Raw genomic sequence first — 17,242 nt, forward strand, 5'->3', positions numbered from 1 at the left:
CATTAACCCTAACATCAAACTAACTATGGAGTACAGCAAGGATAACATTCATTAACCCTAACATCAAACTAACTATGGAGTACAGCAAGGATAACATTCATTAACCCTCACATCAAACTAACTATGGAGAACAGCAAGGATAACATTCATTAACCCTCACATCAAACTAACTATGGAGTACAGCAAGGATAACATTCATTAACCCTAACATCAAACTAACTATGGAGAACAGCAAGGATAACATTCATTAACCCTAACATCAAACTAACTATGGAGTACAGCAAGGATAACATTCATTAACCCTAACATCAAACTAACTATGGAGTACAGTAAGGATAACATTCATTAACCCTAACATCAAACTAACTATGGAGTACAGCAAGGATAACATTCATTAACCCTAACATCAAACTAACTATGGAGAACAGCAAGGATAACATTCATTAACCCTAACATCAAACTAACTATGGAGTACAGCAAGGATAACATTCATTAACCCTAACATCAAACTAACTATGGAGAACAGCAAGGATAACATTCATTAACCCTAACATCAAACTAACTATGGAGTACAGCAAGGATAACATTCATTAACCCTAACATCAAACTAACTATGGAGTACAGCAAGGATAACATTCATTAACCCTAACATCAAACTAACTATGGAGTACAGTAAGGATAACATTCATTAACCCTAACATCAAACTAACTATGGAGTACAGCAAGGATAACATTCATTAACCCTAACATCAAACTAACTATGGAGAACAGCAAGGATAACATTCATTAACCTAACATCAAACTAACTATGGAGTACAGCAAGGATAACATTCATTAACCTAACATCAAACTAACTATGGAGAACAGCAAGGATAACATTCATTAACCCTCACATCAAACTAACTATGGAGTACAGCAAGGATAACATTCATTAACCCTAACATCAAACTAACTATGGAGTACAGCAAGGATAACATTCATTAACCCTCACATCAAACTAACTATGGAGAACAGCAAGGATAACATTCATTAACCCTCACATCAAACTAACTATGGAGTACAGCAAGGATAACATCCATTAACCCTGACATCAAACTAACTATGGAGAACAGCAAGGATAACATTCATTAACCCTCACATCAAACTAACTATGGAGAACAGCAAGGATAACATTCATTAACCCTAACATCAAACTAACTATGGAGTACAGCAAGGATAACATTCATTAACCCTAACATCAAACTAACTATGGAGAACAGCAAGTATAACATTCATTAACCCTAACATCAAACTAACTATAGAGAACAGAAAGGATAACATTCATTAACCCTAACATCAAACTAACTATAGAGAACAGCAAGGGTAACATTCATTAACCCTAACATCAAACTAACTATGGAGTACAGCAAGTATAACATTCATTAACCCTAACATCAAACTAACTATGGAGTACAGCAAGGATAACATTCATTAACCCTAACATCAAACTAACTATGGAGTACAGCAAGGATAACATTCATTAACCCTAACATCAAACTAACTATGGAGTACAGCAAGGATAACATTCATTAACCCTCACATCAAACTAACTATGGAGAACAGCAAGGATAACATTCATTAACCCTCACATCAAACTAACTATGGAGTACAGCAAGGATAACATTCATTAACCCTAACATCAAACTAACTATGGAGAACAGCAAGGATAACATTCATTAACCCTAACATCAAACTAACTATGGAGTACAGCAAGGATAACATTCATTAACCTAACATCAAACTAACTATGGAGTACAGTAAGGATAACATTCATTAACCCTAACATCAAACTAACTATGGAGTACAGCAAGGATAACATTCATTAACCCTAACATCAAACTAACTATGGAGAACAGCAAGGATAACATTCATTAACCCTAACATCAAACTAACTATGGAGTACAGCAAGGATAACATTCATTAACCCTAACATCAAACTAACTATGGAGAACAGCAAGGATAACATTCATTAACCCTAACATCAAACTAACTATGGAGTACAGCAAGGATAACATTCATTAACCCTAACATCAAACTAACTATGGAGTACAGCAAGGATAACATTCATTAACCCTAACATCAAACTAACTATGGAGTACAGTAAGGATAACATTCATTAACCTAACATCAAACTAACTATGGAGTACAGCAAGGATAACATTCATTAACCCTAACATCAAACTAACTATGGAGAACAGCAAGGATAACATTCATTAACCCTAACATCAAACTAACTATGGAGTACAGCAAGGATAACATTCATTAACCCTAACATCAAACTAACTATGGAGAACAGCAAGGATAACATTCATTAACCCTCACATCAAACTAACTATGGAGTACAGCAAGGATAACATTCATTAACCCTAACATCAAACTAACTATGGAGTACAGCAAGGATAACATTCATTAACCCTCACATCAAACTAACTATGGAGAACAGCAAGGATAACATTCATTAACCCTCACATCAAACTAACTATGGAGTACAGCAAGGATAACATCCATTAACCCTGACATCAAACTAACTATGGAGAACAGCAAGGATAACATTCATTAACCCTCACATCAAACTAACTATGGAGAACAGCAAGGATAACATTCATTAACCCTCACATCAAACTAACTATGGAGAACAGCAAGGATAACATTCATTAACCCTAACATCAAAATAACTATGGAGTACAGCAAGGATAACATTCATTAACCCTAACATCAAACTAACTATGGAGTACAGCAAGTATAACATTCATTAACCCTAACATCAAACTAACTATGGAGTACAGCAAGGATAACATTCATTAACCCTAACATCAAACTAACTATGGAGAACAGCAAGGATAACATTCATTAACCCTAACATCAAACTAACTATGGAGTACTGCGACCTGTATGTTCTCGTTGGCTGGCCCTCGCTTCATATTCGTCGCCAAACCCACTGGCTCCAGGTCATCTATAAGTCTTTGCTAGGTAAAGCCCCACCTTATCTCAGCTCACTGGTCACCATAGCAGCACCCACCCATAGCATGCGCTCCAGCAGGTATATTTCACTGGTCACCCCTAAAGCGATTTCCTCATTTGGCCGCCTTTCCTTCCAGTTCTCTGCTGCCAATGACTTGAACGAATTGCAAAAATCACTGAAGCTGGAGACTCATATCTCCCTCTCTAACTTTAAGCACCAGCTGTCAGAGCAGCTCACAGATCATTGCACCTGTACATAGCCCATCTGTAAATAGCCCATCCAACTACTCCCATATTGTTATTTTTTTTTATTTTTTGCTCCTTTGTACCCCAGTATATCTACTTGCACACTCATCTTCTGCACATCTATCACTCTAGTGTTTAAATGCTAAATTGTAATTACTTCGCCACTACGGCCTATTTAACGCCTTAGCTCCCTTATCTTACCTCATTTGCACATACTGTATATAGACTTTTCTATTGTGTTATTGACTGTACGTACATTTATTCCATGTGTAACTCTGTGTTGTTGTTTGTGTCGCACTGATTTGCTTTATCTTGGCCAGGTCGCAGTTGTAAATGAGAACTTGTTCTCAACTTGCCTACCTGGTTAAATAAAGGTGAAATTAAAAAATTAAAAACTATTCAAAACAATGTCACTGATGAGGTTCTATGCATCTCTCAATGAACAAAACTTTCCAAAGATTAGGAGTCATGCTCAGAAGGTGTTTGTACTGTTTGGGTCAACCTATGTATGTGAACAGACATTTTCAGTGATGAAATATAACAAGTCAATGCACAGATCATCTCTTACTGACTCTCACCTTTTAGAAATCATGCGAATAGCGACGTCAGAAACTATACCTGACTTCACTGCCCTTAGCAATGCCCATCAGAGACGTCTCTCCTCACACTGATTGAGATGTTTAAATGTAATGTTGAGTTCTCTCTCTTTCTTGTGTTTTTGTGCATACCCGTTAACAAGAGTTCTGTCTGTGGTGCTGAATGCACAGTGTGCTTTTCCCTCTGTGTAGTTCATTGCATGTTTAAAAATGAAAATACCTACCAAAAGGAGAACATGGATGTGGTTTATTTCTGTGCATGTTAAAAAAGTAAAATAAGTAGCATATCTGGATGTGATTTACAGTAGATTTACAATATCTGTCAACACAGTCATACACATGATGTATAATCCTGTAATATGATTCTGGCCTGCTATGGCAAAAATATATCCTAATGTGGCCCTCCATGGGAAATAATTGCCCATGCATGGTCTGTAGGCGAGAGATTCCAGATTCAGATTCTGGATGAGCCCCCTTTTAAAAGAGTATGCAGTAGACTAGATAGTATAGCCTCCTAATATACTCCATATAGCATGCCTACTAAATAGTTGCTGTACCTTGTCATTGCCACGATGGAAAAAGACGTGGAAAGTCTCGAATTAGCAAGAATTTGCACAAGCCTAGTACTATTGAATAGTCAACAAAAATGTTGTGGATTTCATATAAATGTTACATGTAGAACTATCTAATCATTTACATCAGGTGTACACTTTTTTTTAAAGTACCAAACATGTTTAATCAAAGGAATCAATATAATGTAATAATATATATATATATATATATATATATTATATATATATATATATATATATATATATATAATCAATATAATGTAATATATACGGTTTATATTTCAATCCAACACATTCCTCTGCACTAGGTGGCGTGGTGAGCATTCCGGATTGTAATATCCAACCTTGAAAAATACATCCCTCACGTGCGCATGCGTATTTACAGAACGGAACGCGTTACTTCGTCGACCGGAAGCTTTGACGTCCTTTCTTAAGAGGACTGCCATAATGGTGAGTTGGCCATGAAGCTTGTGGATTTAGAAAATGTTATTAAATACAATTGTCCTTATTGTTAAGCTACCTCAGTCAATATGTAAATAGATAACGTATCGCTATATTAGTGATGATTAAAATACTCTCAAAGGATTTTGGACATTATTGAAATGTCGGGTGTTCAGTCTGCTACAACGTGGTGTACAGGCCGGTAATCAGGCTAACGTTAGTTAGCCCAACCATGACAATTGCATTGCAATGGCGAGCGCATTAGAGTTGCTATATCTTATCCTCCGGCCTTTTTTTTTTCAAGTTTGGTTTTGTCGTTCCATTTGTTTATGTACGCTAGGTTGTGGGCTACAAGCTAGTATTCACCAGGACAGCTAACTAACCTTAACGTTAGTTAGCTAGCATGCTAATTAACGGTTAGCTAGTCTAGCGTTCACGGTTTTGTGGTTTCCCACAAACTGTCTATAATAGCCATGTTAAAGCCAAATCACATTTGTAAAACATGTAGTCAGGACAACCCAGCTAAATTCATTGGGTATAAGAAACTAGTGACCACACGCCCACTGAAGGGTTTTGTTCACGATCGTCTTAGCTTGCTAGTTAGAGCGCCAGTAAACAACCCACATTCTTTTCCTGCAGGTGTTCAAGCGCTACGTCGAGATTGGCCGCGTCGCCTACATCTCTTTCGGACCCCACGCAGGCAGCCTGGTGGCCATCGTCGATGTCATCGACCAAAACAGAGTAAGCATTGCATTGATGTCATCTTGACTTTATGCTTGAGGTCCCCAACTTTGGTTTAGGAGACCAACTGGTTGTGCAGGCTTTTATGCCAACCCTGCTACTCTACTCTTCACATGTTCAGGTACCAGTTTAGAGCCCAGCTCTAAATTGGTACCTGTATCTTGTAGTCTACTAGCATTTGTTTGTCTATCCTCCAACCCTTCTTCGTAGTCCTTTAATCAATTACCACATCTGTTAATTTAAGAATGGTTTAACTTGGTATTGGCATGTTTTGTTTATTTGAACTGATGGGTGTGTTTGTCTCAGGCGCTGGTGGATGGTCCCTGCACAGGGGTGAAGAGGCAGTCGATGCCTTTCAAGTGCATGCAGCTCACTGACTACGTCATCAAAGTACCACACAGGTGATTGAGAGGACACTATGTGTGTATTCACTAGGAACTAAACAGAAGCAAACTGAATGAAAGGGGGCGGGACCTACCCCTGTCCAATAGAAACCCGTTCGCAAAATATTCAGCTGTGGTTTGCACAAATAAATAAACCCAAGTCCTCATCAAGGCCTTGATTGGTGCAGTCAGTTGTATTACTGCTGGGCTGGTACAACATGCACACAGACACCTCAATTAATTGACTGTGGCAGCTGCTTTGTGTTTTCAAGTGAACTTTTTCTTATTGACTATATATATTGAGTCACAGACTTACGGTAACCACACAGAATATACTACCTCACAACATGCAATTGTTTTGCTACTACTGTAAAGTTAGGGCTTTTCTGTGCATATTTGGGTCCCCTGGACAATAACCCTTCCTGTGTTGCAGCGCTCGTCAGAAGTTTGTGAGACGCGCCTGGGAGAAGGCCCAAGTCACCGAGAAGTGGGCAGAAAGCAACTGGGCCAAAAAGATCGAAGCCAGACAAAAGGTACTGGTATTTTGTACATTTAGATTGACCATTCTCTGTTAGTCGAAACAGCAACTCCTCCTGGGGTCCATGTGTTTCTGACAGAATAGAATGGCTCTGGGGTGGGGTCTGCTTATGGGTAGCAGTTGGTTTCTCAATGGCCTGGGTTGTCTTTGGGGTTTTGTTCCTAGAGTAGGTCCTGCACATCTTTAATTGATTTACAATATTTCTATACATTTGTTGACCCTTTTGGGTGTGGTGGAGCATCCAAATACTACTTGATCACTGATTGTGGCCTAACTCATGAGAAGGTGTTTTGGCATGCTATGCTACTGGATTGTTCCTCCAACTTAAAGTTAAATACCATTCAAACTGTCTTTTGGTATTTGTTTAATTAGTCCACTGTTGATAGTCACTAAATGTTTTGTGTGTCAGCATTCAAGGTTTCGACATGTAGAACTTTGAAAATACTGTGACACATTCTGTATTTTTAAAGTTGTATATCTTATCTTCAGTGCTGACATGCCAAACATTTGGGGACTTTATCCACATTTGGACGAATGAAACAAATACCAAGAGTTTGGGTGGAATTTTCCTTTTTAATGGTGATATCCACTAAACACCAAACAGAAGCATAAATGTCTTGATTTCCGTTGCAGAATGTTTTGCTATAGTGCTACTAACCTCTGTCCCAGTTGTATAACTGTTATGTCTCTACAGAGGGCCCAGATGTCCGACTTTGACCGCTTCAAGGTGATGAAGGCCAAAAGGATGGTGAGTGGAGAACATTTATTACATCAGATTATTACTTATGTAGAGTATTTTGGTTTGCAGATTAAATGTACATCATGGTGGAAATGAATTGAATTTTAAGAAACTTGTCACTAATGATCCATGGATTTGCTGTTTATCTCCACAGAGGAACAAGATCATCAAGCACGAGGTGAAAAAGCTGCAGAAAGAGGCAGCGAAGAAGGCATGATCTAAAATAAATCCTCTGGTTGAATTGTTTTCCTTCGTCCTCTTGTATTTACTACTGCCCACCTGTCAATCACAGGACTATCTAAAAGCTGATGACACTCACCTCTAACATTCTACACACTTCTGAATTCACAACGTTGCACCTCCACCCGGGTCTTCATGCCATTGTTCTGAACATCCTCCAAGCCACTACCCACAGCACAATAGTCAAATCACATTTTATTTGTCACATATGCCGCATGCAACAGGTGGAAACCTTAACGTGAAATGCTTAATTACAAGACCTTAATTAACCAACCATGCAGTTTTAATAAAATATTAACTAAATTTAAATAAAAACTAAAATTAAAAGGCTATATACCGGTATCGAGTCAATGTGCGGGGAACAGCCAGTAGAAGTGTAAATGCAATAGTCCGGATGGTCATTTGATTAATTGTTCAGCAGTCTTATGGCTTGGGGATAGAAGCTGTTGGAACTAGACGTGTCGCTCAGGTACCGCTTGCCGTGCGGTAGCACTGAGAACAGTGACAAGTCTGACTGGTGGTTACCAGAGTCATTCTGAATGAGTGCCAACTACTGTTTAGTCTTAAATTACACTAGAGTGGCTCGAAATAAGATTACATTTATAAAGTAGTCAAATGTTTAGTGGGAACAACTTTGCCAGCATTATCATGTCGTACAACTTACGGCATGGCAATGTCATTAGCTAGCACAGTAAGTCAAACATAGCTAGCTAGCAATGCTACCGTTAACTGGCTAAAATCCGGTGTCCCCTCGATGTTAGCTAACGTTATATTGCATCTAAAGTCAATCTGGCGATATCAAAATGGTGACAACATGTTTTCCTTATAATTACAGTATTTGCCTCCTGTGAATTGCATTGTATTTCCAAGCCACTAACGCACTTTTGATCAGCGCTCGTTGACGGTGCATTGAGTAGAATGCATAGATGGTCCAAACGTGAGGAAACATGCAACCAATGAACAGCATTAAGACTGCGACGACGAACCGTTAGAAGCAGTAGGTGGCCGTATTGTCTTTACTATAATATGGATTTACATTTTCTGCTAAATTCTACACTACACACTAATCTGTGTGTTGAATCGCCACCCAGAATTTGATCTCTAATTTACCGTGGCCATCCCCTGCTGTTAGCCGTTCATTGTGGCGTGTCAATGCTAAAGCCGCATCTGTCCAGTTTCAGAAGGGTGAAACGTAATATAACCTAGAATATAGAAATACCATGAAAAGAGATTGTGAATCACACACACATTATGATTGTATAATCTGATTTACAGACCTTCAAACAATTACAGGTCACAGAATCACAACTGTCTGGGCTGATGAAGATTGCTCTAATTATTTACTGTAAGGAAGGGCTCACTTGAATAACACGAATGATTAACAAATCACTACTTTAGTTGGCATGAAATTATGGTCGTTTATGTACAGTTTCCTTTACTAATTCAGTTGCGAGAGTATCTGTTTAAAATGGTAACTGGCGCCGTGGTATATGGTATGAGAAAGGCCGCTGCTATTCTTTTTTCATCCACTAGGTGATGGTAGAAGATTGAGAAACGTCAACAAGCTAAAATTGGGTTTGTGGTACTATTCTAAGTGACCAACGCTGTTCACATATTGAGGGGTAGACTTGCCTTATTGAACGTTTAAAGAATATTCTAGGGTTATGTTCAAGATCTTAAATGAATGCACCAGGGAGAAGTAAGTATATTGTCAGTAGCACTACCCTGCTGTGTGTGGGGCTAGATGAAGAGGGCGGGTTCTTCTGGACTACAGACGAGATGGGGGGGTGATTGTTTGGGGGTGCTTCTCTCACCATCTCTGGTCAGGGTGGGAGGGATGGGGAACCAAAAATGGAACAATCTGAGATGCTGCTAGGCTCAGGATAATGAGGGGGGTGAGAACAGCTATCTAACAGAAGATAAGAGATTGTTGGCCAATTTGACACATCCTCTAAAGATAGTGATCAGTTGGCAGTGTCTCGCTACTATGTGAAAGCTGCAGAACACACTTGGTTCACTCAAGGTCTTCAAATGCCCTGTTTTTTTCTATATAGAAATACACTACATGACCGAAAATATGTGGACACCTGCTCGTCGAACATCTCGACATCGGTCGGAACTAGAAGCACAAGCATTTCGCTACACTCGCAATATCTGCTAACCATCTGTATGTGACCAATAAAATTTGATTCCAAAATCATAGGCATTAATGTGGAGTTGGTCCCCCCTTTGCTGCTATAACAGCCTCTACTCCTCTGGGAAGGTTTTCCACTAGATGTTAGAACATTGCTGCAGGGACTTTATTCCATTCAGCCACAAGCACATTAGTGTGGTTGGGAACTGATGTTAGATGATTATGCCTGGCTCGCAGTTGGTGTTCCAATTCATCCCAATGGGATACAGGTCAAGGCTCTGTGCAGGCCAGTTAAGTTCTTCCACACCGATCTCGACAAACCATTTCTGTATGGACCTCGCTTTGTGCACGGGGGCATTGTCATGCTGAAACAGTAAAGAGCCTTCCCCAAACTGTTGCCTCAAAGTTTGAAGCACAAAATAATCTAGAATGTTATTGTATAGCGTTAAGATTTCCCTTCACTGGAACTAAATGGCCTAACCCGAACTATGAAAAACAGCCCCATAATCATTATTCCTCCTCCACCAAACTTTACAGTTGGCACGATGCATTCGGGCATTTAGCGTTCTCCTTGCAGCTGCCAAACCCAGATTCATCCTACCAGATGGTGAAGCGTGATTCATCACTCCAGAAAACGCATTTCCACTGCTCCAATGGAGGCAAGCTTTACACTACTCCAGCCAACGCTTGGCATTGCGCATGATGATCTTAGGCTTGTATGCCACGGAAACCCATTTCATGAAGCTCCCAGCGAACAGATCTTGTGCTTCCAGAGGCAGTTTGGCACTTGTTAGTGAGTATTGCAACTGAGGACAGACAATTTTTACACGATAAGCGCTTCAGCACTCTGCGGTCCCTTTCTGTGAGATTGTGTGACCTACCACTTCGCAGCTGAGGCGTTGTTGCTCATAGACATTTCCACTTCACAATAACAGCACTTACAGTTGACCGGGGCAGCTCTAGCAGGGCAGAAATTTGACAAACTGACTTGTTGGAAAGGAGGCATCCTATGATGGTGCCACGTTGAAAGTCAGAGCTCTTCAGTAATGCCATTCTTCTGTCAATGTTTGTCTATGAGATTGCATGGCGGTGTGCTCCATTTTATACACCTGTCAGCAACGGCTGTGGCTGAAATAGCCAAATTCACTCATTTGAAGTGGTGCCCACATACATTTGTTTTTACAGTGCCTTCGGCAAGTATTCAGACCCCTTGACTTGTTCCAAATTTTGTTAGGTTACAGCCTTATTCTACACACAATACCCCATAATGACAAAGCAAAAACAGGTTTAGAAATGTTTGCTAATTTATAATAAAAATAATAAAGGACACAAGTATTCAGACCTTTTACTCAGTACTTTGTTGAACCACCTTTGACAGCGATTACAACCTCAAGTCTTCTTGGGTATGACACTACAAGCTTTGCACACCTGCTGCACAGCTATTTTGAGGACTCTCCAGAGATGTTCGATCAGGTTTAAGTCCATACTCTGGCTAGGTCACTCAAGGACATTCAGAGACTTGTCCTGAAGCCACTCCTGCGTTGTCTTGGCTGTGTGCTTAGGGTTGTTGCCCTGTTGGAAGGTGAACCTTTGCCCCAGTCTGAGGTCCTGAGAGCTCTGGAGCAGGTTTTCACCAAGGATCTCTCTGTATTTTGCTACGTTCAATTTTGCCCCGATCCTGACTAGTCTCCCAGTCCCTGCCGCTGAGAAACATCTCCATAGCATGATTCTGCCACCACCAGCTCTACGGACAATTCCTTCAACCTCATGGCTTGGTTTTTGCTCTGACATACACTGTCAACTGTGGAACCTTATATAGACAGCTGTGTGCATTTCCAAATCATGTCCAATCAATTTAATTTACCCCAGGTGGACTCCAATCAAGTTGTTGAAACGTCTCAAAGATGATCAATGGAAACAGGATGCACCTGTGCTCAATTTCGAGTCTCATCGCAAAGGGCCTGAATACATATGTAAATAAGGTATTTCTGTTTCTAATTTTGTGTATGTAGATTGCTGAGGATCTTTTATTTATTTAATCCATTTTAAAATAAGTCTAATGTAACAAAATGTTATGGGGGAAAACCACATCACTTTGGATGTATTGTTGCTGTTAAATTTACACTGACGTTGATGCCATCTACAAGTCAGCGCTGAGGCATTGACTGATCAAATCAAGCTCCTCGAAGGTATTTACTCCCATTAGATCATAACAATATCATTCCGCCACAGCTTCCCATGTTAATAGACGTATTGTAAATAGTAATTCTGTGCCTGTTAGTTTTTGCACTCTCAAGGAACCCACTTAGCGCATCTATGCTATTAATAGTTTTATATCATCGTTTTGCTACATGTGCTCATAAGCATGGGTATTGTCATAGTAATCGTGTGCACATTTACCTGAATTCTACTACTAACTCAATTTTTAATCCAACCAGGAAGCCTATTCTGGCTAGCATATCCAGTTCTGTTGACTCTTCTGTCACCATGGATACTTGGGCTGTTTTCAAATCTCGCAGAGCGGTTGGATTGTAATATGTAAATATGCGAATAATGTCTAAACTGGAATTTCTGGATGTCTAGGTGCATGACACTAGCTGTGCCACATCTCAGTGGCCTGGCTGAATAGTTTGATTCTGGTTAAGGACGTTGCCATTGCTGACTATGTTAGACAAAAGCCCTGTTGCTTGCTTGCATTAGTGATACCAAATTGAAAAACTCTCATTTTTAAATGTCACCCCAGGAATTTCTTCATGATCTACATTATTCTGAGCTTTTTTTCTACTATATAACTCCATTCCAGACCCTGTTTGGAAAATTTTAATTTTCTCTTCCATTTTTACGTCTCTGACTGATAAACAGGTCCCTTTTCAAGTCAAAAAACGAACTAATTCACGGTTCTCTCGGGTACTTTCAGACCTCTTGATAAGAAATCAAGCCTGGTTCAAGGCTAGACAAACAGTCTCGTTAGCTGATTGGCAGCTATTTAGGCAATTGAGAAATAAGTGCACCGCCTCGGTTAAACCGGCCATATCAAACTACTTCGCTGTGGCAGACTAAATTCTGGAAAACCATTAATTCAATGAAGCGGGCTAATTCCTCTACCACCCCACCTAAGCAAGTAATTTGACTGAAAAAGTTCAGATTTGTGATGCTTTTTATCAGCATTTTATTTTTTATTTATTTTTATCTCAACTGGTTTTCTGTTTGAAATAAATGGTGGTCATTCTGGTCTTGGCAACATACAGCCTCCAGTTGCCTCGATTAATTATCAGCCAACCTCACGTGACTTGGGGAATGGTAGTCAGGGTTTTTCTTTTTGGCAACTCACAAAAACAGAAGTTATTGCTGCCTTATTAGCTATTGACACGAAGAAGTCATTAGGGGCTGACAATTTGGACCCGTCTTTGCTTAAGTATGCAGTGCCCGTCATTGCTGCCTCAGTTACACACATTTTTTAAATTTAGTATCATGAAATATTCCAAAAGTGTGGAAAGCAGCTTTTGTGCTACCACTCCACACGGGCGAGAATAGTAGTGATCTCGATAATTATCAACCTATTTCCAGGCTCCGTCTTGCGAAAATACTAGAATCATTGGTCAACAAACAGCTACATTATTTTCTATCTGTAAATTATATTCTTAATGTTTAATCAATCTGGAATCAGACCTGGGGTAAAGTCATTTTCTCTGATGAATCCCCTTTCCGATTTTTTGGGGCATCTGAAAAAAAGCTTGTCATGCCAACAGTAAAGCATCCTGAGACCATTCATGTGTGGGGTTGCTTCTCAGCCAAGGGAGTATGCTCACTCACAATTTTTCCTAAGAACACAGCCATGAAAAAAGAATGGTACCAACACATCCTCCTGAGAGCAACTTCTCCCAACCATCCAGGAATAGTTTGGTGACGAACAACACCTTTTCCACAGCATGATGGAGCACCTTGTCATAAGGCAAAAGTGATAACTAAGTGGCTCGGGGAACAAAACATCAATATTTTGGGTCCATGGCCAGGAAACTCCCCAGACCTTAATCCCATTGAGAACTTGTGGTCAATCGTCAAGAGGCTGGTGGACAAACAAAACCCCACAAATTCTGACAAACTCCAAGCATTGATTGTGCAAGAATGGGCTGCCATCAGTGGCCCAGAAGTTAATTGACAGCATGCCAGGGCGAATTGCAGGGGTCTTGAAAAAGAAGGGTCAACACTGCAAATATTGACTCTTTGCATCAACTTCATGTAATTGTCAATAAAAGCCTTTGACACTTATGAAATACTTGTAATTATACTTCAGTATTCCATAGTAACATCTGACAAAAATATCTAAAGACACTGAAGCAGCAAACTTTGAAAATTAATATTTGTGTCATTCTCAACTTTTGGCCACGACTGTAGAACTCACATTGTGTTTTGTATCAAAAAGTGGGTTGGGCCTCTTTGTATGTAAGGAGAGAGCAGCATTTTCTTGTGTTTATCTACAAAGCACTCATGCTGAAACTTCCTATGTATCTATCATAAGTAATTAAATTTAGACTTAGAAATGACCAAACCCGGTCTCCGGCTTGGACAACACTGGAGGCCCCTTCAGTCCTCAGAGAGTTGGGTGGTAAAGCTGCTTTTCATTTAATTTGCACCCTTTATGTGTTTTAAAATATAGGGCTTCCGAGTGGAGCAGCGGTCTAAGTCACTGAATCTCAGTGCTAGAGGTGTCACTACAGACCCTGGTTCGATTCCAGGCTGTACCACAACTGGCTGTGATTGGGAGTCCCATAGTGCGCACAATTGGCCCAGTGTTGTTAGGGTTTGGCCGGGGTAGGCCGTCATTGTAAATAATAATTTGTTCTTAACTGACTTGCCTAGTTAATTAAATAATAATAATAATAATTGTCTTCATTTGTTAGTATGTTTGATTTATTTGTGCAGTGCTCATCTGTAAAAGAGACCCTAAAAGAGAACAGGACTTAAAGGACAACAACACCAAACCACTAATTCCTGTGTTAAACAGTGTTAAATAACACATGTGCATTTTGTTTTGTTTTTGTGAACAAATGTTTATTTTGTCTGTTATAACAAGGTTGGTAGAAATGTGAAAATTGTTGTGAAAATCAACGACAAGCAAGCAAACATAGCTACACACAATAATACCAAAGTCAATATCAGCATGTGAAGTAGCTAGCTAGCTGTAAAATGACCTAAACTAACTGCACTATCAATTTGGGGGAGTGTATCTCACCGAGTTCAATTTGCAGTTCTCCGCCCAGAGCGAGTGCAGAGCATGTTGCTATGGTAACAACGACCCTTTCCCATGTTTCCCCACAGACACACAGGGCGCATTGCGAGATGGTACTTGAAGGAGAAACTGAGTTGAATAATTTGCTACACTGTTTAGATTGTGCACATCATCTAAATGAAATATATACACTGTCATGACAATATAAATGGATGGATGTGTTCTAGACTAGTATGCCCATACTGGCTGAATTGTTGATCTGGAGGTAATGACATGTGATGGTGTGTTATCCTCTATTTGTAGTGACAAGAACCATGTAGTTATGACACGTTCCCTACACGACTTCCTCATTTTACAGATGGACCGTTTACAAGTTAAATCATGGAGAAAATTGTTTGGCTTTCACAAACAGGCTTTCACCAAATTGACAAGAATTTAATTATTTTTATTTCTGGAGGTGGATTATCCCTTTAAACTCGGGGTAACACCCTTTTGGATGCAGACAAACCAGGTTCAAAAACCCAGGTTCACAGTCAGGGCATTAACCTAACTAGCTTCAGGACTCTGCTGAATATATGTCCCTGGCCCTACTTACTGATATCTCAGTGAAGTGTTGTAAATATTACATAACGATCAGTTATTAGCCCTGCCAGGCCTGTTTTAGTTCACACTAACAGTCACAGGACACTAATAGGGTAGGGGGAGGGTCAGATGTGTGCTAGTTATTAGCCCTGCCAGGCCTGTTTTAGTTCACACTAACAGTCACAGGACACTAATAGGGCAGGGGGAGGGTCAGATGTGTGCTAGTTATTAGTCCAGCCAGATCTCCTGTTCATTGCCCTTTCTAGGACAGGTCATTTTTGGTTAAAAAAGGCAGATCAAAAATGTATTGATACAAAGTTAAGTCAGACCAACAGAGCACTCACATGGCTTGCAGAGAGACCTACTTCATGTAATTAAACAGATCTGACTCGTTAAGCACTGTAAGAGGTGAATAATTAGAAGGCTAATCAAGTGTTCTCTAGTCATGGCCCTGGAGAGGAACAGAAACAAGATGGCATTGACAGACATAGTCACCCTGTTCCTAGCAAACAGTGTGTGTGTATATATATATATATATATATATATTTTAGTTTTGTTATTATTTTGTTGTTATTTCTTACATGATTTGTGCAGAGTGTTTATTGCATTATTACCTACAGCTGAGATATTAGATATGCTGGTGAGTGACAGCCTTTCAACCAGAAATTCAACTTTCCTTTATTTGTACCCCCAAGGCACTTCCACTCATCACAGGGGCTGCTCCAAGAGGCCGTTGATGGAGAAGAGGAATACGGAGTGGGTTTTTAGTCCCATTCCGGAGGCATGCATACAGTGCATTCAGAAAGTATTCAGACCTGTTGACTTTTTCCACATTTTGTTACAATACAGCCTTGTGCTAAAATGTACTAAATTCATTCATATGATCCATTCTGTGTGATTATTTAGTAAATAAATCATTAAACCAAATTTTGTATTGCTGATTCAAATTGTTAGCCAGGGTTCGTGAAGATATCTGAAAGTTGTAAATTCTTGGTTGAGACTAAATAAGGTGAGGATTAAATATTGACTGCTATTGATGTAAAAGATTACCAGGTCTTTAAGAGTTTAACTACACTTTCTAGTTAATTATCTACCTGATTAGCTTATTCAGGTAATATTAATTACAGAGAAATTATTTCATAGAATAGCATATCATATCACTTAATCCGGCATAGCCAAAGACACGACAACTGTTGTGTCATCAGCAAACTTAATGATGGTGTTGGAGTAGTGCCTGTCTGTGCAGTCATGAGTGAACAGGGAGTACAGGAGGGGATTGAGCACGTACCCCTGATGGGCCCCTGTGTTGAGGATCAGCGTGGCGGATGTGTTGTTACCTACCCTTACCACCTGGGGGTGGCCCGTCAGGAAGTCCAGGATCCAGTTACAGATGGAGGTGTTAAGCCCCTGGGTCCTTGGCTTAGTGATGAGCTTTGAGGGCAGTATGGTGTTAAACGCTAAGCTGTAGTCAAAGAATAGCTGTAGTCAAAGAATAGCATTCTCACATGTTCCTTTTGTCCAGGTGTAAAAGGGCAGTGTGGAGTACAATAGAGATTGCATAATCTGTGGCTCTGTTGTTGTGGTATGCAAATTGAAGTGGGTCTAGGGTTTCTGGGATAATGGTGTTGATGTGAGCCATGACCAGCCTTTCAAAGCATTTCTTGGCAACATGTGAGTGCTATGGGTCGGTAGTCTTTTAGGCAGCCTACCTTAGTGTTCTTGGGCACAGGGACTATGGTGGTCTGCTTGAAACATGTTGGTATTACAGACTCAGTCAGGGAGAGGTTGAAAATGTCAGTG

At 39.9% G+C, this 17,242-nt stretch overlaps 1 protein-coding gene across 2 annotated transcripts in view; it reads left to right on the top strand.

The window, feature by feature from the left end:
* The first annotated feature begins 4,775 nt into the window (after positions 1 to 4,775).
* rpl14 (ribosomal protein L14) overlaps positions 4,776 to 17,242 on the top strand; it is a 155,305-nt gene continuing 142,838 nt past the window's right edge. Inside the window, exons 1-6 of one of the 2 annotated variants that reach the window (XM_065017832.1) lie at positions 4,776 to 4,864; positions 5,495 to 5,596; positions 5,903 to 5,997; positions 6,413 to 6,512; positions 7,212 to 7,265; positions 7,411 to 7,495. In XM_065017832.1, the coding sequence (XP_064873904.1) occupies positions 4,862 to 4,864; positions 5,495 to 5,596; positions 5,903 to 5,997; positions 6,413 to 6,512; positions 7,212 to 7,265; positions 7,411 to 7,473 (417 nt within the window). In that variant the 5' untranslated portion in view covers positions 4,776 to 4,861 and the 3' untranslated portion in view covers positions 7,474 to 7,495. Of the gene's footprint in view, positions 4,865 to 5,494; positions 5,597 to 5,902; positions 5,998 to 6,412; positions 6,513 to 7,211; positions 7,266 to 7,410; positions 7,502 to 17,242 lie in introns of those variants that run through there. The other variant, XM_029659193.2, reaches the window with a different exon arrangement.

This window comes from Oncorhynchus nerka, linkage group LG4, assembly GCF_034236695.1.
Source record: "Oncorhynchus nerka isolate Pitt River linkage group LG4, Oner_Uvic_2.0, whole genome shotgun sequence".
NCBI classification, from domain to species: domain Eukaryota; kingdom Metazoa; phylum Chordata; class Actinopteri; order Salmoniformes; family Salmonidae; genus Oncorhynchus; species Oncorhynchus nerka.